We start from the raw sequence: 25,115 nt of genomic DNA, 5'->3' as shown, positions 1-25,115 counted from the left end.
TCTAACCTCCTTATCACTCCACTTCCATTTCATTCACCCAAACTACAAAATCATTCTTATAACTTCCATTCAACATTGTTCATGAGATACTCCGTACGTATTCACCATTGCTCACCATTGTTCATTTCAATTTTTTAATGTAACAAATATTTTTTTTTTTGAACAAGCCAGTAACAAATAAAATTGTATGTCTTAAACCACCATTTTTTTCTTTTATATTTCTATGAAGACTTGTTTCATGTGAACATTAATTGATTGATCTTTTTGGAATGATGCTATTAAGTATGGTGAAGGTAGTTTAACTCTGAGTCAAATAAAAATGTCATATTTGGCTTGTATTAAAGTCAAAGGGGTTATCTCTCGAGACGCAACTATATGCTAAAATAAACAATTTCATTTAACTTTTACTTACTTGTAATACAAAAACTTATTGACCTTACCAAAAAATAATTAATTGAGCCCTCCATGCTAATTGAATGTATCTTATAATTGATAATGTCGTAAGGTCTCTACTTCAATTATTAATAATGTTGAAATTCTTAAGTGTTATAAACTTTTTTTTTGTCAAGTAATCTAGTAGCTAGAAATTTCATCATTAAAGTGGATAAGTGAGATGACCGGAGTTCGAACCCCAGCTCCAGTAAAAATAATAACTTTATTACGGTAAAATTGAATAGTATTTTAGTAATGATAACATTAAATCAGTTAAAAATTAGTTATGCTAGACAAACAAATGTAGTCATATCTTTGAGACTAATAAAAAACATACAAAATAGTTCTGCCAGTTGGTTTCCCCAATCCCTAGGAGAAAATTCTAGGATTCTCGTTTTGCCGTGATTTTTGTTATGGTTGATCGATTAGAATTTTTGTTCATTGATCGATTAGAATTTTCTCCTAGAGATTGGGGATTCAATTGCGAAAATTCTAAAATTTAGTTTCGCTTAGAATAAAGTTTTTCAATCCCCTTTATTTAGGGTGACAACAATTGAGAAATCAATTTAGCATGTTCATCAACGTGTGTCTATGTATATGATGCATCATGGTGAAGATGACGTTACTTCATTCGTTCCAAAATATAAATTACTTTGACATTTTTTGAGTATTTGTGTTCAAATTGACCTAAATACTCCTTATTTTTTTTAAGAGACAAGATGTTTTTTAAATTTATTTATATTTGGTTTAATATAGACCAGATATATTAATTATTTAATAAATTTAAAAAATAATTTGTCTTTTATAAAAATGAATGAATTGGTGTATAAGATGTTTTTATTTTTTTTTTTAAAAAAAAATAAAAATTGTTTGGATCATATAAAACAACTTTGTTCATCAATCGTTAGTTGGTTCAGTGGTGGTTGACGCTGAACTTGGTAGGGAGGACCACCGTTCGATCCCCCGCAACTGCGATCGGAAGGGGGCTAGAACCACTTGATGCTAGAACTGACCCCCGAACCAGATTAAACCGATGGTGAAAGCAAAAAAAAAAACTTTGTTCGGATCAAATTTTAAATTATTTTTTTAAAACTGAACAAAACAGCATATTTAAATTTTAGTATTGTATAATTTTTTTATTACATTCCATAATATTGTTTGTTTATTGTTTTTTGAAAAATATTTTGTTTCAAATATAATTAATCAACTAGAACTTCGATCCGTGCGGTGCATGGATCTAATTAGCCTAATATGTAACAAAAAAATAATAATTGTAATATTAAAAGGTATTTTAAAAAAAGTTGAGTAACATTAAAAATTAATTCAACAATAAATTTAGAAAAATGTTCATAGAACAGAAATTATATTACGAATACTTCTTTATAAACTACATTGGAAGTCTTATTCGTATATTCACCGTCTTCGTCGATAATCAATATTTTCAATTCTTCTCTAACCGCAACATACAACTGACCATGTGAAAACACTGGCGACATAAGATATATCACAGCATGCTTAACTGATTAGGTTTAGAGTTAGCTTATCATAATAAGCTTAGAATATAAGAGATAAGAGAAGATTATAAATGCATTTAATATTAGGTTAACATATCTCTTATATTCTAAGCTTATTCCGATAAGCTAACCCTAAACCTAATCATTTTCCCTCTCTTTTTATTGCAGTTTTATATTAAAAAAAAATTAATTTGTTTACAGTGGGAATCGAACCCATATCCTTTGCTTACAATAAAGTTTTTCAACCACTATGTCTAGTGGTTGAAAAACTTTATCTTTTATATTATAAGCTTGTATACACAAGCAAACTCTAAACCCTAATTTATTTTCCCTGTTTTCCCTCCATTTTATCTTGCAATTTTTATTAAAAAATAATACAATTTTGTCTTGACTAGGATTCGAACCCGCAACCCTTCAATGTAAGCCAATATTTCCAACCATTATGGCAAGTATACCAATTGTGATTAAAATTATGTGCAATAATTGATAAGCACCATCAATTTTAAAAGTATATCATATCAAAATTATTGTTGACTATATTATTCATCACGAAATATTTTTATGTCTTTCCTGATCAATGATTTTTTTTTTTACCGGATCATAAATTTAGAGAATAATTATCATGTGAGATTTGGAAAGTTATTATCAAACTCAATTCTACTAAATCAATTTTTTTGCAATACAACCAAACACAACCATAGTCATGTCACTAATCACATTCATTATTTTGTTTTTAATATTGCAGATTTAATATTAACCGATGATTAATTGATATAATATGCACTAGCAGACCAATTGTGATTTAAATTATGTCCACAAAGTGTTAAGCTCCATCAACTTTCATAGGAAAGATTTCATACGACAATTAAGCACCATCAATTTTCATTGCACAATTTAAACAATTAAAAACCGATTATCTCTTATATTATAAGCTTGCTAACATAAGCTAGCCCTAAACCAAATTTTTTTCCCCTCATTTTCTCTTTCTTTTTATTGCATCTTTATATTAAAAATATACAGATTTATCATCGAACCTGCATCTCTTACTTACAATAAAACCTTTCAACCGCTAAAACATGTGCTTCAATTATGAAAGAATTTAGGAATCCTAATATGTTAACCCTGTTTTTCAATAAATTTGAACGGCGGAATTAATCACAATTTTTATTTATTTATGGATGTCTACTTAAGTTTATGTTCTTGATTACGTCTTTATTTTTTTTTTTAACCTTTAATTATCATCAATTTTTTAACCTTTAGTTATCAACAATTTTTTTTAATAAGTAAACAAAACGATGGGGTTCAAAAATTATTTAAAAAATATATAAAATATAAAATAAGCACATAAACAAATATAGAATAATTAGTCCATGAAATTTCCTATACTACTCTTATTGAAAATGCTCTTAAAATTTTTGTATTTTATTTTTTATTGTTACATATTACACCTAATTAGACTCATGCACCGCATGGGTCAAAGTTCTAGTTGTAAGCAAAGGATGTGCTTCAATTGTGATTAAACTTTATTGTAATCACAATTGAAACACATGCTCTAGTGGTTGAAAAACTTTATTGTAAGCAAATGATGCGGATTCGATTGCCACTGTAGACAAATTAATTTTTTTTTTAATATAAAACTGCGATAAAAAGAGAGGGAAAATGATTAGGTTTAGGGTTAGCTTATCGGAATAAGCTTAGAATATAAGAGTTAAGAGAAGATTATAAATACATTTAATATTAGGTTAACATATTATGATTTTTAACTTTAATCTTAATTGAAACACATGCTTAAGTGGTTGAAAAACTTTATTGTAAGCAAATGATGCATGTTTGTATTTAATTTTGGAAAATGTTAACATGTGCACCAAATACACATGTTAAGAATACAAATATAGTAATATTCTCTTGTAACTTGTGCATTATACTTTTTAAACGTTAAATTATTTTATGTTATTAAATCCAAATTTCAACTTTAGATACCTTAACATGTGCCTTTGGTGCACATGTTAACATTTTCCTTTAGTAATAGTCACACATATTTTAGACACATTTATTACGTCAATAATTTTATTGAATATCCGTAATTATTAGTAAAAGTTTATATAAAAAGGAACCAAGGGGTATTAATGTTTTGGCTCAAAATTTGTCAAAAACATACTATCTATAATTTTTTTTGGTATTACCCCTTTAGTTTTTATGGGAAGGGGCCATGGTAATTCACAATTCGACTGTGAGGTAACTAAAATATAGTCAATAATTGTTTTCATAAGGAATCGAACTTGAACTCTCCCGTAAGATTCGTTCTAAAGGGGCTGATTAACCACTTGAGTCCAATATCTTATAGTTACGCATGATCTATCCTTTTTTTGTTTGTTTTTGTTTCCACTACCAGTATCCGGTTCATTGGACTGTCTAATCTGGTCCAGATGGTCATTTCTGGCATTAAGTGTTTCCAATCCTCTCCCGATCGCAATTGCGGCGGATCGAACTGTGGTCCTCCTACCAAGTCCAACACCAATCACCACTGAACCAACTAACTAACGATTGGTGGTCTATCCTTTTTTTTTTATGTTTTTGTTTCCACCACCGGTATTCGGCTCACTTGACCGTTTGGGGCTTCAGTTCTGGCATCAAGTGATTTTAACCCCCTATAGGTAGTAGTTACATGAGATCGAACCGTGGTCTTCCCTATCAAGTGAAGTCTAACGGCAATCACCATTGGCACTGTCTCGTAAGTTTTGGATCAACATTGATCGAAAACATACGATCTATATATATATATATATATATATATATATATATATATATATATATATATATATATATATATATATATATATATATATATATATATATATATATATATATATATATATATATATATATATATATATATATATATATATATGTATTATCCCTCTAGTTTTTAGGGGAAGGGGGCCGCTGTAATTCACAATTTCGACTGAGAGATAAGTAAAATCTAGCCAATAATTACTTTCATAAGGAATTGAACTCGAATTCTCCCGTACGATTCGTAATAAAGGGACTCATTAACCACTTGAGTCCAATATCTTAGTTACGCATGATCTATCCTTTTTTTTGTTTTAACTACCAGTATTCGGCTCATCGGACCACCTAATCTGGTTCGGGAGGTCAATTCTAGTATCAAGTGGTTCCAGCTCTCTCTCGATTGCAGTTGCGGGGGATCAAACCGTAATTTTCTCTATAAAATTTAGTGTCAATCACCATTAAACTAATTAATGATCGGTCGCACGGTCAGACATATTATGAGACAGTTATGAAAGGGCAAACTTCGGTACTTATGAAAGGCGGTGACAAGTGAAGAGGGATGACATATTCATTAATGTTGTGGGTGTGTAAGCAAGCAGATGAAGGGGAAGTTTTGAATGCTCAATATGGTTCTTTAATGCTGCTGATATAACTCCAACTTCCCCAATTGAATCGCTCATAAAACTAAATAAAATCTTTAAAGCTCTCAACACCCTCTTCAGCCATTAAAACGAACCACACTCATAGATAGATGGATGACCTATACCTAGTATTAAACACCCCATAAAGCTTTAAATGCTTTCAACACCCTCCCCCATTAAACCAACCAAGTCCTATGAGTTACCGAAAATATTGAACGCAAATTTATTGTTCCTTCTTTCTCTTAAATACTAGTACTCCTTCTATCCCTATACTACTCCATCCTTATACTATCACTATTAGGATCTACGTATTTGATCGGAATTTTTTATAGTACAAATTTGTTCTTAATAATAATTTTTTTTCAATTTTATTTAAATTTAATAACATATAATCCAAATATTGAAACTGAAATATAGATAAATTTAGGGCCGTGTAGCGGCCAAACGCCCAAACATAATTAAACATCTAATACATTTAAAAATTTGTCAAAATTTCTTATGAAAAAAAATTAAATTTTCCACTTTTGATTCTTATAAAAAGGATCGGAGGGAGTATAACAATTACAGTTTCCTTTATAACATTTGTTTTACGAAAAAATTCATTTTTTTTGTTAAGCCTCATTTTAGTGTCTGTTTTAGGCCTCTAATTATGTTTGGCCGGCTGATGACAGCCAATTATATGATGTTTTTAGTAGTAGATTAGAGTAGTTTTTATAGTAATTAAACACCAAAAGCAAGCAAATATCGGGAAAAGTGAAGACACAAGGACCAGAAACAAGAAAAGTGGAAAAAGCAGCAAAAAAGGGCAAAAATGGAATAAAGCAGCGCACCATCGTACCCACGATGAGTCTCAGCGTGGCGCGATGAGAAGACGGATAAAATTGAAGAAAATCTGCTGAAAATCTTTACCATCGTGGCACGATGGCTTGTCATCGTGGCACGATGATGACCATCGTGCCACAATGATGACTTGAAAAATAAGCAGAAAATCCTGATCAAATCTTTCATCGCACCACGATAGGATCCATCGTGGCCACGATGAGGCGAAATTGCACGCCATTGTGGCCACGATGGGTGCGATGAATGCGCAGAAAAAGCCCAAACCTAACAGAAAAACTATAAATAGAGTCTTCCTCCTTCACTATTATTCATTCCAAAATATTCCAACATATTCAAGAGTTAGGAGAACTCTAAGGAGGAGGCAAGGAGGCCAAGGAACCCCAAGGCCAACAAAGTTCTTTTCTTTCTGTCTTTGTAATTTATTTTTCCTAGGTTAGGCGGAGTCGAGAATCTCCCTTACGAAAGCTTGGTTGTATTATTTATAATATTTATAAATTCAGTTATTTCTATTTCAAACTCTTTTGTTGTCTGATTTTAGTTATTTTAATATTGATCACATTAGAATAAATCTAAGGACCTAGTGGATATCGCATAGGAAACGAAGCTAGTAATCCCGACCGAAGGATGACATATTAAGGCCTACATGAGACCATTAAATTCAATATCTGTCGTCTTAGTATAGGATTGGAAAGAATGTTAATTTCTACCTTGCAGGGTTTGTGACTAGTTTAGGGCAAACGTGACAGCTTATCATTTAGGGGTCCCCAGGGCGATGAGACAAAAGTTTAAACGAAAAAGTGGAGTTCTGGATCATGGTGTCTAAATAAAGATATGACAACCTTAAATTAGGCCCTGTAAATGCTTGTAATAGAAATAGGACATAACATACTTCGAAGTAATGGAGGGATCCGACCACACTTAACCACCCGGTGTGGTCACACACACACCCTTTACTTTTCAGTTATTTAATTTATGCATTTATTTCTTGTCATTTACTAAAGTACCCGCAAAGATACATTCTTAAAACAAACAAAGCGAATTCAACTATCATATTCTTAAGCGAAACTAGTAACCTTGACACAATCCCTGTGGAGGCGATAACTTACTACTTTATTACTTGGTAACGATTCTGTGCACTTGCAGAACCACCGCCACCGGCCCTGAAACAACTTTTGCTGAGGACAAATGTTGTCTCGTGGGGACAAGAATTTCAGTTGTGGTCCAATTCCTTGGCCCTCTGTTTGTCCAATTCCAAGAACAATTTTAAAAACATGCAAACACAATACAACTGAAAATTTTCTTATTCAGTCTCTTATTTTTTAGCAGATCAAAAGCACCCTTAGAGTCCTTTTGGTGCTTAAGATATAATAATGACATGATATAATATAAAACAAGATAATGATAAGATATGATATGATTTAAGCAGAATAACAAGATAATGACATGATATGATTTAAGATATGATAATAAAACAAAACAAAAAATTATATATATATATATATATATAATTTTTTTAAATGACAAAAATACCCTTGTAAAAAAATTATTATTATTTTCTAATGCTTTAAATTTTATAATTTTTTTTAAATAATTAATCAAATAATTTTATAATATTTTAAATAAAATTACGAACAAATAAATAAGTTAATTTTTTTTATAAGAATCATGATTAAATAAATAACTCAATTAATATATGTTATATAAGCTAAATAAATATATGATATATTTTATATATAAATAATAAAACTACCATTGCAAAAAAATTATGTTGAATTTGTTATAAAATTTAAATTAATATCCCTATTTATTATTTTTATAATTATTTACAATACTACTTTTTTTACAAATTTTTTCGTTGATATATATCGAGAAAGACAGACAATATAATAGTACCATTTCAATTTAGGTTCAAATACTCAATAACTCACAAGATTCAATTTTTTTTAAAATATTTATAAAATATGTTAGTGTTTCGGATTGGACCAAAGCCTGATATACGCGACCCAAATGCTTCACATTCAGTCCAATATCATTCCTTCATGGAAGCTTCTTCTATACGTCACTCAATGGTAACAAACATAGGAATTATTGTGCACCACTTACAACTGATACACACCATGCACTCTTGGGACCGCTAGATTCATCTCGACGGTTCTCTTCATCTCCAATGTCAGCTATTGCTAGCTGGCACAAACGGTTATAACTGTTGATGACGGATCGTCACACTCTCTAATCCATGCCTATTTTAGCAACATTAAATGCTTTTTAGTAGGTTTTTAGCAATAAATATAAGAGAAATCTAATCAGAAACTTGATTACTTGTTTTGCAAGAAAACAGGAAAAATTGCAGGAAATTACTGATGTTCACTACGCTGGGGGCGTAGCCCATCACGCGCCGCGTGATGGAGATCATAGGGAGCCAAGTTTTCACTCTGATCACGCGCGGCGTGACACCTGACCACGCGCGGCGTGAAGCTTTGTTCAGGAATTGGTTTGCTCTCTGACTTGATCACGCGCCGCGTGATACCGTTACCACGCGCGGCGTAGTTGATGGATTTGCAACCACGCACGGCGTGATAGATCTGACGCGCGGCGTGGTTGCGTTGTTATATAAGGAATTCTGTTTTTCTGAAAAAGGGTTGGAAAATTGGGGAATCTGATCTTGATCTTGGGAGTTCCAGGCACGATTTGAAGACTGATCCTGTGTTCCAGAGGCTAAGGGTGGCTAGATTGGAAGCATTCAACATCATGGGAGTTGATTCCTTGAAGTTGGAGCAAGAATTGATCTACTTCACGATGAGAGGCTAGATCTCCATTGAGGTTGGATCATGATGAGGAACTAAACTAATGTATTGCATGTAATCAATTGTATCTGTATTGAATCTCTCTCTTATGAATGTTATTCAATGAAATTCTATCCTTAATGCTTTACAATTTATGATCAATCTTGCAATGAACTTAGATTTTAATTATGTACGAGAGTATGAGTTGAAATTAGAACTGAATTCATTGTGCATTTGAGTGTTTCCGGTCGAGAGATTGAAACATAGAATGTAGCATACGATCAACGCGTTTTCAAATACTCCGCTACCGGTAGCTTCCATCCAAGAGATTGGAGAAGTATCGGTAGAGGATAGGGTGGATTTTGACAAGAGATTGCGATTCACCATATTGTTGATCTAGTTGTAACATTCGAGTGATTCATTACGATACAATTGAATTGCATGTGAATACTATTGTTTAGGGAATTGTCGACGATCCAACCTCATTCTTAATCAATTGATTTCTCAACATTTTCGTACAAACACATCATTCAAACCAAACCCCCAATTTATGTGTATTCTTTGCATCATGTTTATGAACACTATTAGACTCGTTTAATCACACAATCCCTGTGGATCGATATTTTTATTACTACGTGGTAATTCGTTCACTTGCGAAAATTATCCATCAAGTTTTTGGCGCCGTTGCCGGGGATTGTGATTGATTCGACAAGGCAATAGTGTTCATATTTTCTGTGTTTTCCTTATTTTTCTGTTTTATATTTTTCTACCGGAGCGTTCTACTTGTGTGTTTCCTTGTGCATGCGGAGGACAAGTCCCATTGAGCTACAGTTCGATCCAGAAATTGAAAAGACAGCTCGCGCAATTCGGAAGGCAACAAGGGAAGCTCAAGCTTCAAGAGAAAAAGCTTTGCTAGGTGGTACACCGGACTGTCAAGGACAGAGTTCAGCTTAAATGGAAGAAGAGCAGGATCCACCGGTCCACGTTCCACCGGTTCCTCAACCACAAAGACGTACTCTTGGTGATTATGGGCGGAGAGACAATGACGCCCTAGCCAATCAGGGTTTTCAACCGGCAAACCCGATTTCTTTTGACATTAAGAATACTGTCTTATCCGCACTCAAAGAAAACCCCTACTCCGGATCGGAATCCCAATGTCCCAACCTACATTTATCACATTTCTATGAGGCTTGCGATTATACCGACCCACCGGGGTAAGTGAATCGGATAAGAGACTTAGGTTGTTCAAGCACTCTCTCACCGGCCGTGCTAAGGATTGGTTGGACACAATACCTGCCGGAACTATTGAGACATGGAGACAACTTGAGCGGAAGTTCTTAGACCGCTACTTCCCTATTCATAAGTTTTTGGAAAGAAGGGCTGAAATTAGCAACTTCGAGCAAGCGGATGGGGAGACGCTCTATGATGCTTGGGAAAGGTTCAAAGTTTGTCTTAAAAGGTGCCCGAATCATGGTTTCGATGGCCACAATCAGATGCAAATGTTCACCCAAGGCTTGAGGGCGCAAACGCGCATGATACTTGACGCATCAGCCGGTGGTTCGCTGAAAAATCGGGACGAGGCTGAAGCAAGAGAGTTGGTGGAAAGTATGGCTCAAAACGAGTATAGAGCTACTAATGATAGAGGAGCTAAAAAGAGAGGCGGAGTGTTGGAATTGGATACTCAAACAGCCCTATTAGCACAGCAAAAGCTAATGACTAGCCAAATGGAAGCAATGATGAAGCTGCTGTCCAATCCACAAGTTCAAACTTCTCCAATAGGTAAAATTGACAATGTGCGTTGTGATTTTTGTTTGCAGGACCACCCAAATGGCGGATGTTTCCCAGAGGGTTCAGAGGAGGCTCGCTACTTAGCCAACTTCCGGAAGCCGTACAACAACAATAACAACGGGTCCGGGTGGGGGAACAATATGCAAGGTCAAGGTGCACCGCAACTGCAGCAAAGGCCTCCATCAAGGATGGAAGAGACTCTAAATCAGTTCATGCTCATGACCCAAAGCAACTTTGAAGCAATGAAATCGAGTCAAGCAACCTCTAACAAGAATCATGAAGCTTCTATAAAGAATCTTGAGGTGCAAATGGGTCAACTCTCGAGACAGTTTTCAATGTTGCAAAACCAAGGAGGTTTCGGTGGAAATACTCATGATAATCCGAAAAATGAAACTTGCAATGGAATCACTTTGAGGAGTAGAGAGATACCGGAAAGGCCAGCTGTGGAGAAGCCTTTGAAAAAGAAGGTCATTGAGGGAGAGGTTGAAAATAAGCAAGAGGTTGTAGTTGAAAATGAGAGACATGAGGGAGAAGTGGAAAATGAAAATATGTCTAAGGAAGTGGAGATTAGTGAGGATGAGGAAGAAGAAGTTGAAAAACAGAGGGAGATAAAAGAAAAAGAAAGCAAGAAGGTTGAGAAAGGTAAGGGAATGGATGAATCGCCATATGCTAGGATGCCTTATCCTAGGAGAAAGAAAGTTAAGAATCTTGAGCGAGAGAAGGAGTTCAAGAAGTTCATGAAGGTGTTGAACAAGCTTGAGATGGCTATACCATTAGTTGAGGCATTGGAGCAAATGCCAAGTTATGCAAAGTTTTTGAAGGAGCTGCTTACAAAGAAAAGAAAACCACTAGATGATGAAATGGTAAGTATGACGGAAGAGTGCAGCGCCCTCATCCAACGGAAGCTACCTCAGAAAAAGAAAGATCCGGGGAGCTTTACAATTCCATGTTCCATTGGAATTCTCACTATTGAAAAGGCTTTGTGTGATTTGGGTGCTAGCATAAATCTGATGCCGTTATCAATGATGAAGAAGATACCGGGAGCGGTAGCAAAGCCGACAAAGATGAGTCTCTCTTTGGCGGATAGATCGATTGTGCACCCGGAAGGTATTCTCCATGATGTGTTGGTTAGAGTTGCTGGATTTGTGTTTCCCGCAGATTTTGTGGTCTTGGACATAGAAGAAACTAGGGAGTGGGAGCCTTTACTCCTTGGTAGACCCTTCTTAGCAACTAGCCGTGCCCTAATCGATGTAGAGATGGGTGAACTCATGCTAAGGACCGATGATCAGCAGGTTACATTCAATGTCTTTGATAAGATGAAGTGTGATGATGGAGACCCACAATGCTTTAAAATCCAGGTTTATGATCATATTGTTAAGGATGCCCTTAAGTTACCTTGGAATGCACATTACTTGCCACATGGTGGCACTACTTTTCCTTAACCCTTAGGGGCATGGAACGTCAAGCATCGGGACGTTAAACAAGCACTGGTTGGGAGGCAACCCAACGGTTTCTAATGTTTTAGTTGTTTTGTTTTTGAAGATTGTAGGTAGGTATGCAGCAGAAGCAAGGACTGAAGCAAAATAGGGCAAAACAGAGCTTAACTACGCCGGGGGCGCAGCACAATCACGCGCGGCGTGCTCTTTCAGTACAGAGGAAGGAGTTTTCAGAATCTACTACGCGCGGCGTGGGGGTACATCACGCGCTGCGCAAAGCCTGGAGAAAGAAGGACTCTCTGACTAGTGATTACGCGCCTCGTGATGGTGATTACGCGCGGCGTGGCCTTTATGAAAGAAGTTCTTAACCGTTACAATTTATACTATGCGCGGCGTAGCAGGGGTCACGCGCGGCGTGGCTGCACAGGAAAACGTGTAAAATTTGAATTTCTTCCTCTTCCCTCAACCACTTCACCACCACCAACATCAATTCACTCGTATGCTCACATGGTAAACTCCATTGTTAACCCTTTTTCATCTTCCAAACCTCTCCAATTTCATCTCTAATCACTCCAAATCATCCCACTCCTTCACATTCACATACAACCCATTTCACTCACTCCTAATTCACTCCAAATCCCTCATTTCACCACTTTCCCAAATTAACCCATTTCAATCTTCATAATATCACCATGTTGACACGACTAACCGGAAAGGGGAAGAAGAAGAGTGACGCTAATCCCCCACCAGAACCACCAAAGAAACAAAGGACAAAGATGAGTGCAAGCAAGGGCCAATCTTCGCGGTCCGCTCAAGCATCTCCTCCTCGCCGGAGCAATGTTACTCGACCACAGGTCCACCCTCACTTCATCAGTGAAGTTCATGAGAAAAGGTACACACAAATTCGAACCTTTACTATTAATCAAGAGAAGGGTTTTGGTGAGGATTTGCTGAATGGTGTAGCAGAGATAGGAAATGAGATTAAGTCTAGGGGGTGGGAGAAGTTTAATAAGTTGATGATGAAAGATGAAATTAATCCTGGCAATCAGATGTGGGTTAGGGAGTTCCTTGCAAATGCCTATTTACCGGATCAACCAATGTTTCCGGAATATACTTCCGTGGTTAGGGGTGTTAAGGTGAGTTATTCTTTTGAATCTATCAACAATCTGCTTGGTTGTGCTGCGGGAGGTGTGTGTGAATTCTTGCGTGATAGAGAGAGGATCGACAAGAGTGGTATCGAAGTTAGGGAGGAACTGAAAAGTATCGTGTGTCGACCGGGAGCAAGGTGGCTAGCCCACTCACCAGCTTCTCTCCCTAGAAGGATGAGTTTAACAAGTTTTAATCCTATTCACCGAGCTTGGGGTGAATTTTGGTTGAAGAATGTGAGAGTTGTTGGTAACAATTCAGAGATTCAACTTGATAATGCTTACGCAGTCCGATTGTTGGTTGAAGGGAAATACATTAATCTTGGGTATTGGTTACAAAAAGATCTTCATGATATAGCCAATCATCCGAATCCGACTTTTACTTTGGGGCATTGCAACTTAATTGCTGCTTTGTGTAGAGCAAACAATGTTCCAATGGATGTGCAAGAAGGTGATCTTCATCCTGTTCGCCCCTTGTCATTATCTTACTTCATCAAAAGTTTGAGAGAGGTCCTATTGTGCCCCGGGGAGAGGGGAATGCTGTGAGAGAGGAAGCTATGAGGGAAGAAGAAGAAATCAATAGGTTTGAAGATGGTGATCATCCGGACCAACAGGGGGATCCGGTACATGAGTCTCAAGAGATACCGACACATGCTCCTCCTCTTTATTCTCACGATGTTAATCAGCTAGCTTCTATGTTGCATCAGATGGAGATTTCACAATACTCCGGGCTTCCTAATCTTTACTTTGATACCGCCTCTTCCATGTACACCGAGGCGATGACTTACCGTTCTACCTTCCCTCCTCCTACTTTTGGGGCCTTGTATCCAGTTGATGCTGATTGGGAGGCACATCAGGCGAGGGAGCTGACTTCATTCCAGGCCAGACAAGTTTACAATTCTGGTTTGAGAACTTCTGAGTTGGCTGAGATCGAGAGGCGCCGCCAGATTGAGCAGGATGAGGCAGCTGCTATGGAGAGGGAGATGCTGGATGTGGACGGGCTGAATCTGAACTTGAATAGCCCTTTCACAAACTACTTCACTGGCCAGCCGGATGACACCGTTTGACGTCTTTGGTTATGATTTTCTGCTGCTACTCTACTACTCTATCTTTATCTCTACTTTTACCTTCTACTACTTTACTTTTGTTGGTTTGTAATAATAATTTGATGTTGCTTGGATTTGGCTGGATTGTACTATTTTAACTTTGAATTTGAACTTTGTCTTGTGTGATTGTGGAATGGTTTTTACTTTTAGAGTTTGTTTCAATACTTTGGCATGTTCCTTCTAGTTACTTGAGTATCAATTGCTTGATTTTCTCCGTGTGTGATATGTGAAACTTGCAGTGCAATAGATTGTTGCACTCATGTGATCAAGAGACAAAGGAAGGAAACGCACACTTTTTGACCGGTTCTTTGATTCGACCCAACCGAGAGGTATTGAGCCAAACACTCCTTTTTCTTCTATGTGTGATATCCACTCATGTATTGTCTCTCGATTTTGCTTGTCGTCTTTTTATTTGATTAGTACTTTTGTAGCACACACGAGGCATGTTCCTTGGTCCCTTTGAGCCTTTCTATCCACCCTTACATATAATTATCCTTTGCTTAACCAAGTTGAGCTGAAAAAGAATATGTTGTTGAGGACAAAATCCTTATTTGATGTTTTAAAGATAACAAACATGTTAATTAATTTTAATTATGATTATCTTGTTATCTACTAATGTGTTTTGTGAGAAATGTTTCAACGATAATGATATCATCTGTCAACGGTAACGTTATGGATGAACAACCAATGGACAAGCAAAACATATAAGCAATGAGTAGAAACAACAGAAGCATCTTAAAGTCTTGGCTTAAATGATGAAGTGCTTCACAAAGATATTATTCCTTTGCCTCATCAAAAGTGGTAGTATTTTAAGGAAACACATATGTAAGGAATATGCCAAACATGGCATAAATTGAATCATGGGCCATAAAGCCTTTTTGGACTAAAGTAATTAAAAGCCCCTTTGGACAAACAAAGGAAGCTTCCATCAATGATTGAAGAAGATTTGAAATTCAAATGAAAGCCACATCATACAATGATGGCTTGGACGAAAATTGGCCAACAAGGTGGAGTCACACCATAAGCCAAGTTGTAGCTTGCCTCATTCTCTTCAAGGGAACATAGAGGGGACAAGGAAACAACAAAGGACAATGAGTCACCAAAACAAAGTACAATAATTACATGATATTTTTTCCCACTTGCATACAAGTTGTCCAACCCTAAATTAGGAAAGATTCCTTCTTATGGACATATATGGGCCACGTAAATGCAGTGGTTGTCATTGGATTAAAAGTGTAGTGCAGATTGCCATAACGGTAATGTTACTGAAGCAACGATAACGCACTATTCACAACAAAAAGACAGCACAACATTGTGACATGTCAAGTTGGATTTGAAATTCAAATCCCTCTCTCATACGCTCCTCCAAGGTTATATTTGCCTATAAATACAATGGAGCTACATGAAGAGAAGATTAAGAGTTTGCAAAAAGAATCAAATCATATACTTAGTTGAAGCAAAAATCAACAAGTAATAAACTCTTCAAAAGCAAAGCAAAGCATCAAAGATATATCATAAATTTGTGAAAAACAAATAGACAAAGCTTGCTATTATCAATCTCTCACTTGAGTTGATTTAACCCATATTCCCCACAAATATTGTAACCCTCTCAAGTCTTTCTTTCATGTTAGATTGAGTGTTTGTGAGAAAGTCTTTTCGAGTGAAGAAAAGCATTTTGAGTGAAAGTCTTTTCGAGTGAAGAAAAGCATTTGTGTGAAAGTCTTTTCGAGTGAAGAAAAGCATTTGTGTAAAAGTCTTTTCGAGTGAAGAAAAGCAGTTTGTATTGATCCAGTTGTGATCAAGTTTTTGATGCGAAGCAGAAGGTTCTGATCTGAGCATTTATAGTGGACAATCTCACAAGGACTGTGAGGACTGGACTAGCCCAAGTTGGGTGAACCAGGATAACTTTTGTGTGTTTTTCTCTTGGACTCTAAAATCCTTAAAACATACTAAATTAACTAACTGAGTAATACCAGAGTGCTCTGGGCCTTAAACATTTACTTATTCAGCCACTAACTCAGTATTTATTTTGTTCATTTATATATTGTTTATTTTATTGTTGCTAACTATATTTCTTTGTTAATTGTTAACTAACCAATTAAAAGAAATATTGTCTTGAGTTATTTTAAACTCACATAAAAGATTTTTAAAAAGGGTCACAATTCAAACCCCCCCTTTCTTGTGACATTTATTGCTACTTCAATTGGCATCAGAGCCTGTCTCTACAGGTTTATACACTTAACAAGTGTTAGAGGAAAAAGATTCAGGAAGAAAAAATGTCAAAAGAAAGATACATTCCAGAAGGAGGATCTGCTTCAAGACCACCTTTGTTCACTGGAAAGAATTACTATTTTTGGAAAAACAAAATGCAATTGTTTTTAAAATCTCAAGAAGTAGGAATGTGGCGCATAGTCACAGAAGGAGATTATGTTCCTACTGTAACTTCTGCTGAGGGAGTCATTTCAGACAAACCTGAAGATGCATGGACAACTGCAGAACAACAAAAGGTACTCCTAAACTCTAAAGCTCATTTATTTCTATCTTGTGCTCTAAGCATGGAAGAAAGTGAAAGAGTAGATGAATGTGATACTGCTAAAAAGGTTTGGGACACTTTACAAGTTCACCATGAAGGAACTAGTCATGTAAAAGAAACAAGAATAGACATAGGAACTAATAAATTTGAAACTTTTGAAATGATTGAAAACGAAACTATTGATGAAATGTTTTCAAGATTTACTACTATTATAAATGAATTAAGATCTCTTGGAAAAACTTTTTCAACTAATGATAGAATTAGAAAACTTTTGAGATGTCTTCCAGTCACTTGGAGACCAATGGTTACTGCCATTACTCAAACTAAAGATTTGAAAACACTTCCCATAGAAGATCTTATTGGTACTTTAAAAGCTCATGAAGTTATTCTTCAAGGAGATAAACCTCTAAAAAAGGAAAAAACCATTGCTTTAAAAGCCTCTCAAAAAGATATAAGTTTTTTAGAAGATAACTCTAAGGAATTAGAACCTACCCAAGAAGAGGCAGAAGGAGAATTAGCTCTCATTTCTGGCAAAATCCAACGTATGTTAAGAAGAAGAGATCAAATTAGAAGAAACTTTTCTTCAGGAAAAGACATGCAGAAAAATGACTTTGACAAAAGTCAAGTAACCTGCTTTGGTTGCAACAAACTTGGACATTACAAATCAGAATGTCCCTTAAACAAATCACCCAGAAATTTTCCCTTCAAGAAAAAATCTATGTTAGCTACCTGGGATGATGATGTTGAATTTGAAACAAATAAAGAAGAAGAAGAAGCCAACATCTGTCTAATGGCAGATTCAGAAAATGATGAGGTATTTCTCTTTGATAAAACTCATCCTTATGAAGAATTAGAAACTAATTTTGATAGTTTATTACATGATTCTGAATTCTTATCCAAACAATGTTTTTTGTTACAAAAAGAAGTTTCTGAACTAAAAGAAGAAAAGAAAAAACTTCAAATTGACATTCTTAATTTTGAGAAAATTAACAAAGACTTAATTGAGTCAAAAGAAAAACATGTTTGCTCTAGTGTTTTATCTAAGAAAATAGATGAAAATGTTGTGTTGAAAAATGAAATAAAAGAACTAAGAAATGATCTCACTGGGTTTATAAAATCAACTGAAACTTTTCAAAACATTATGGGATCACAATCTCAAGCTCTTAACAAAAATGGCTTAGGTTTTAATGAAGTTAAAAACAAAATTTTTGAAAATGTTCTTTTACCAGCAAATAAAGAGTTTAAGTTGAGATGTTCATTTTGTAACAAAAATGGTCATCATGAATCAATTTGCTATCAAAAAGAAAGTTATGAAAGTTTTTACTATGAACCAAAACGTTATCGTCACTTGGAAAGAAAAAATAAACATTGTTCATTTTGCAAAAACCTTGGGCATCTTGAAAAAGAATGCTATTTTAAAAATAAACAAATTGTGAAAACTAACCCTCAAGGACCCAAGTCATTATGGGCACCTAAACGAAAATTTCAAAATGCAGGGATACTATCAAAGTGCAAAGAAAAAGCCATGGTTTTTGGACAGTGGCTGTTCAAAACACATGACAGGAGATAAAAGGTGTTTTCTCTCCTTCATCAAAAAAGAAGGAGGGTCAGTTACGTTTGGTAATAATAATACTGCACAAATAAAAGGAAAAGGTATTATAGGTAATAATGATTCTGCAAAAATTGAAGATGTTCAATATGTAGAAGGTCTAAAACATAATTTACTTAGTATCAGTCAATTATGTGATAGTGGTTTTGAAGTTATTTTTAAACCAAATATTTGTGAAGTCAAACAAACTTCATCAGGAAAAGTTTTCTTTTCCGGATCAAGAAAGAAAAATTTGTATGTTTTATACTTAGATGACATTCCAGCTGAATCATGTTTTATGTCTATCGAAAAAGATAAATGGATTTGGCACAAAAGAGCTGGTCATATAAGCATGAAAACAATTTCAAAATTATCTCAACTTGATCTAGTAAGAGGTCTTCCAAAAATCAAGTTTGACAAAGATAAAATCTGTGAAGCTTGTGTAAGAGGAAAACAAGTCAAAAGTAGTTTTTATCCAAAAGATTTTATTTCAACTAAAAAACCTCTAGAACTACTTCACATTGATTTATTTGGTCCTGTCAACACCACTAGTCTTGGTGGAAAACAGTATGGTTTTGTTATAGTTGATGATTTCTCCAGATACACATGGGTTTTGTTTTTGAAAAATAAAGATGAATCTTGTGATGCTTTCAAAAACTTTTGTAAACTTGTTCAAAATGAACAAAGCTCAAATATCATCTCTGTCAGAAGTGATCATGGAGGAGAATTTGAAAATTCATCTTTCAAATCATTCTTTGATGAAAATGGTATTTCTCATAATTTTTCTTGTGCAAGAACTCCTCAGCAAAATGGAGTTGTTGAAAGGAAAAATAGAACTCTACAAGAAATGGCAAGAACAATGTTAAATGAATCAAATGTTGAAAAATATTTTTGGGCTGAAGCCATTAGTACTTCTTGCTATATTTTAAATAGAGTTTCAATAAGAAAAATTCTAGACAAAACTCCATATGAACTTTGGAAAAATAGAAAACCAAACATATCATATTTTCATATTTTTGGATGTTTTTGTTATATCTTAAACACAAAAGATAATCTTGGTAAATTTGATTCAAAATCAGATAAAGCTATTTTCTTAGGTTATGCTACTAATTCTAAAGGATATAGAATTTATAACTTGAAAACACAAACCATGGAAATAAGCATGAATATTATCTTTGATGAATTTGATGATCTTATAATGCCATCAATTGATGATGAGCAAGAAAGACTAACTTCTCAGGATGTTCCAAATCAAAAGAAAGAAGATGATCCTCTTCTTCCTCCAAAAACATTGAGAATTGTTGGGAATCATCCTCAAGATCAAATCATTGGAAGTTCCACTGATGGAATAAGAACAAGACTATCATTCAAAGACAATGATAACAACATGGCAATGATCTCCCAGATAGAGCCAAAATCCATTGGTGAAGCCATTATTGATAAATCATGGGTAGAAGCAATGAGAGAAGAACTTCTTCAGTTTGAGAAAAATCAAGTATGGTCACTTGTTCCATCTCCTACAGATCATTCAATCATAGGAACAAGATGGGTTTTTCGAAACAAGCTAGATGAAGAAGGTAAGGTTATTAGAAACAAGGCAAGACTTGTTGCTCAAGGGTATAACCAGCAAGAAGGTATTGATTACGATGAAACTTTTGCTCCAGTTGCCAGGTTAGAAGCAATAAGAATTCTTTTAGCATATGCATCACATAAAAATATTAAATTATTTCAAATGGATGTTAAAAGTGCTTTTTTAAATGGTTTTCTAAATGAAGAGGTGTATGTTCATCAACCTCCTGGTTTTGAAAATGAAAAGAAAAAAGATCATGTGTTCAAACTTTCAAAAGCTTTGTATGGTCTAAAACAAGCTCCAAGAGCTTGGTATGACAGATTAAGTGCATTCTTAATCAAGAACAATTTTTCTAGAGGAAAAATTGACACAACTCTTTTTACAAAAATTGATAAATTGGATTTATTAATTGTTCAAGTCTATGTTGATGATATTATTTTTGGATCAACAAATGAAAAATTATGTGAAGATTTTTCCCATCTCATGCAAAATGAATTTGAGATGAGCATGATGGGAGAACTGAGATATTTTCTTGGTTTACAAATTAAACAAGAAATGAATGGAATTTTTATTTGTCAAGAAAAATATATTAAAGATCTTCTCAAAAAATATAAAATGAATAAAGCCAAAATTATGGCAACTCCCATGCATCCATCTACAAATTTGGATAAAGATGAGGAAGGAAAAATTGTTCCTGAAAAGGAATATAGAGGTATGATTGGATCTCTATTGTACTTAACTGCAAGTAGACCAGACATAGTTTTTGCAGTAGGTTTATGTGCACGTTTTCAAACTTCTCCTAGAGAATCGCACCTAACTGCTGTTAAAAGAATTTTCAGATATCTTGTCGGTACTACTAATCTTGGTCTTTGGTATAGCAAAGATTCTATTTTTGATTTAATAGCTTATTGTGACGCTGACTACGCTGGAGACAAAATTGAAAGAAAAAGTACAAGTGGTGCATGCCAATTTCTTGGAAAAGCACTCATAAGCTGGTCATGCAGAAAACAAAACACGATAGCATTATCTACCACTGAAGCTGAATATGTGTCAGCTGCAAGCTGTTGCTCTCAAGTTCTCTGGATTAAAAATCAGCTTGAGGATTTCTCAATAAGGTACGAAAATGTACCTATTTATTGTGATAATACTAGTGCAATTAATTTGTCAAAAAATCCCATTCAACATTCAAGATCCAAGCATATTGAGATAAAACATCATTTTATTAGGGATCATGTTAATAAAAAGGAAATTGAACTAATTTTTGTTGACACAGATAATCAACTAGCTGATATCTTCACTAAACCCTTAGTAGAAGATCGTTTTAATGAGTTAAAAGTTAAATTAAAAATAATTCAAAATCCCATTAAAAGCTAGTAATCCAGAAATATCTAAGGTGAATTAAAAAAATTATCATTTAATAAAATGACAACCCATAAATGATTTCCTTTCTTATTTAAAACTTTTCATCTAACCTACTTTACTAAGTATCATCATTATCTGAAAAGGGATATCTTTTCAAGATATCACATCTAATCACTCCCTCCCTCGGTTACTTAAACCAACTCCCACCATTACTCCTCATTCATCAACTCTTCCTCTTCTCACTTCAACCGAGTTCATCATTTTCTCCAAACCTTTCTTCTTCCTTCATCTTCCTCTCCTTCACAATCATGAGAACCAAACAAACAGCCAGACGAGCACCACCATTCAACCGTTCACCACCACGATTCCGCAACCCTTCACCACCACCATCTTCATCGTTACCCTTAAACTTAAAACCCTTAAGAACCTTGTTTCCTCCTTACTATGGTCAACCACCACCAAATCCAGTTGAACCGTCTCAAAATCTAAACCAAACACCATCACATCTCAAACCAAGAACAAAGAAAAAGAAACCATCCTTCTCTGCTCCTCCGCGTCGTTCTCAGAGAATTAGGGAAAACTTTGCAAATCAACAAACTCAGAGCAATGTTGAAAAAATCTACATAAATGTTGATTCAACTGATGAAGAAGAAAGTGATGAGGAAGAAACTTTCGTTCCTCCATCGTCCAAATCCAACTCAAACCCTTCATCAAAATCCTCAAGCGAGGAAACTAAGTCAGAGTCCACCATTCCCACTCAACCTCAAACTAAAAAGGGAAAAGAGAAAGTTTGTGAAACTTCCTCTAAGCCGAAACAGAGATTGGAAAAGAAAAAATCTGTGAATGCTATGTTTCAAGATGAAACACCAATGTACTCATCAGAAGCTGAAGAAAAGATTTTTCAAGAAAAATGGAGAACCAAGCCAATAGCACCAGGACGGTTTTTCAATTTTAAAGCTCTTCAATCACATCCTCTTGAGATAAAAGCCTACACTGACTTTCAAGGTTGGTCCTCTTTTCTATCTCTTAGAGAAACCTATTACCCTAGGTTAATTCAAGCCTTTTATTTTAAGGCCAAGTGTGATCGTGAAAATTGCACAATTAGAGCCAATGTTAAGGGAGTAGAGTTTGAACTAAACCCTGACATTATTGCTGACATTTTCAAAATTCCAAACAATGGCTTTAGAGCTTATGGTAAGAACTGGTATAGCTTAGCTAAAACCACTTTTGAGGAAGTAAGGATCCCTATTTTCACTTTAGAATCTCCAAAAGACTCTCGAAAAACCTCTGACCTAAACTTTTTGCCAAAAGTCTTTCACATCATGAGTCAAGGGAATGTTATGCCTAGACAAGGCAAGTATGAAAATCTGGATGATAATGAAATTATGGTCATTCATCATCTTTTTGAAATGAAAAAGCTAAATCTACCTTTCATCATAATCAATTTCATGATAGATATAGCTAGCAAAAACAACAAGAAATTTTGTGTTTCTTATGGCATGGCCTTAACCAAAATTTTTGAACATTTCAAAATTCCTTTTGAAGGAGAAACCTTTGCAACCTTTTGCAAAAATTTTTCACTGAAAAATCTCAAACACTTCAAGAGTGAACCTATCTCCCAAGCTCCTGTAAAGGTTTACACTAGAGCCAAGAGAAAAAGGAATGAGCAGTATGATGACACTGCACAATCTCAACAAATGCATGAACCTTTTGTTGAAGATGAACTTGTTTCAAATCCACCTTTTGCGCCACACTCTGTTGAAACAGAAATTCCTCAAAATGAGGCTTTTATTTCTCCATCCTCATCTCAAATGCTAGGCCCTAGAGCTGAGATAAACTTGAACATCCCTCTAGCCTATCCACAAAATGAATCACCAGTTGTAGCTGCACCTCAACCCGAGCCACAGCCTCAAATTGCTCCAAATTTAACAGTCAATCAATTTGTGAACCAACCTGATCCTGATTCTGTGTTAAACCATCTCACCTCCTCATCCACTAGTAGTGCTCCATTGTTTACTTCTCCACCAAGCTTCAATCTTTCACCTATGTTCAATGAAAGCTTTAACAGTTCCTTTTTTAACTTTTCATCACCTCAGAACCCTTTTTCTCAACCCTTCTTCACTCAAAACATTTCCATCCTTTCACCCACTTTGAATCTCCCAAACATCTCAAACTTCAATGCTGGACCATCAAATGCTGCACCTAGACCTTCACCACAATTACCAAGATCCAAAGTTGAAAGAATCACCTCCAAAACTAGGAGTGATGTGAAAAAATTGTTCCAAGCTAATCAACTTCTTGATTCTCATCTAACCTATATCACTCTTGAAAACTCCATCATGAGGGATTGGATTTCTAATGTTTTCTGTCAAAGGTTCAATCTTCCAACACCTCCAGCCAATCCATATCCCATTCCTGTTCATGTTATGCCTCAACCTTCAACATCATCATCATCAGATGGCTCATCACCATCAAGGCCTGCTCCTTAGATCACTTTTTGATGTGACAAAGGGGGAGAAAAGAAAAGAACACAGCTGAAGCTGCAGATGCTGGCACAACACAAAGCGCGCACATTTTGTTCTGTTTTTAACTTATTTTGCTTTAAGCTATGTAATGTTAAAAGACTATGTTTTGTGATGCATTTTCATATGTTGAACTAATGCGCCAGTATGTTATGCTATGATAGCATGCATCTGTAAGTTTTATTTTGAAATGATATTTTGAAAAAACTTTTGCTGCAATGAAATGAATGCTTATGTTATTATGACAGCAGGTTTATGAATCATTATTTTGATCACAAGAAAACAAAGCTATGCTTTGAGAAATTATGCAGTTGAGAGATATCTCAAAATTTTATCATGATCTCTTTTTTTTCTGTCAAAAGACAGTTTCAGGATTCATGTTGAAATATGTGATAAATTTCATATTGTTTGATTCTCTGAAACATGCTAAGTTTTTGATCCATGATAAGTTTCTGCATTGAAGGCAGGTAAAAGATATTCAACCAAAAGGATAAGTAATGCTCTAAATCAAAACATACAAATGTTTTTGAAAATATCCTTAAAAACTCTGATATGAAACTCATTCAAATTTTGAGCAAAACCATCATAACCATAAACATTCACTTTGGTAAAAGAATGACTTATTAAAATTTGTCATATTATTAATCAAAGTTTAAACTCAATTTGCTATTGAAAATAGAATGCTTAAATTGAGGGGGAGTTATTGACAAATCAAATGCAAAAGATTATCAAAATCTTTTATCAAAAACTCAAAATCAAAATTAAGTTAAATGTTTGTCATCATCAAAAAGGGGGAGATTGTTGAGGACAAAATCCTTATTTGATGTTTTAAAGATAACAAACATGTTAATTAATTTTAATTATGATTATCTTGTTATCTACTAATGTGTTTTGTGAGAAATGTTTCAACGATAATGATATCATCTGTCAACGGTAACGTTATGGATGAACAACCAATGGACAAGCAAAACATATAAGCAATGAGTAGAAACAACAGAAGCATCTTAAAGTCTTGGCTTAAATGATGAAGTGCTTCACAAAGATATTATTCCTTTGCCTCATCAA

The 25,115-nt window shown here is 34.9% G+C and overlaps 2 protein-coding genes across 2 annotated transcripts; both read left to right on the top strand.

Moving 5' to 3' along the window:
• Positions 1–16,635: 16,635 nt before the first annotated feature.
• On the top strand, positions 16,636–18,811 carry LOC123896982. The gene has a single exon (XM_045947454.1). The coding sequence runs from the start codon at positions 16,752–16,754 to the stop codon at positions 18,576–18,578; it is 1,827 nt and encodes a 608-aa protein (XP_045803410.1). The 5' UTR covers positions 16,636–16,751; the 3' UTR covers positions 18,579–18,811.
• Positions 18,812–20,801: 1,990 nt separating this feature from the next.
• On the top strand, positions 20,802–21,758 carry LOC123896981 (secreted RxLR effector protein 161-like). The gene has a single exon (XM_045947453.1). It carries the CDS (start codon positions 20,812–20,814, stop codon positions 21,538–21,540), a length of 729 nt encoding a protein of 242 aa, XP_045803409.1. The 5' UTR covers positions 20,802–20,811; the 3' UTR covers positions 21,541–21,758.
• The last annotated feature ends 3,357 nt before the right edge of the window (positions 21,759–25,115 follow it).

This window comes from Trifolium pratense, linkage group LG7 (assembly GCF_020283565.1).
Source record: "Trifolium pratense cultivar HEN17-A07 linkage group LG7, ARS_RC_1.1, whole genome shotgun sequence".
Classification (NCBI taxonomy): Eukaryota; Viridiplantae; Streptophyta; class Magnoliopsida; order Fabales; family Fabaceae; genus Trifolium; species Trifolium pratense.
Note: the sequence above shows the minus strand (reverse complement) of the source record. Positions and strands in the feature narration are given on the sequence as shown.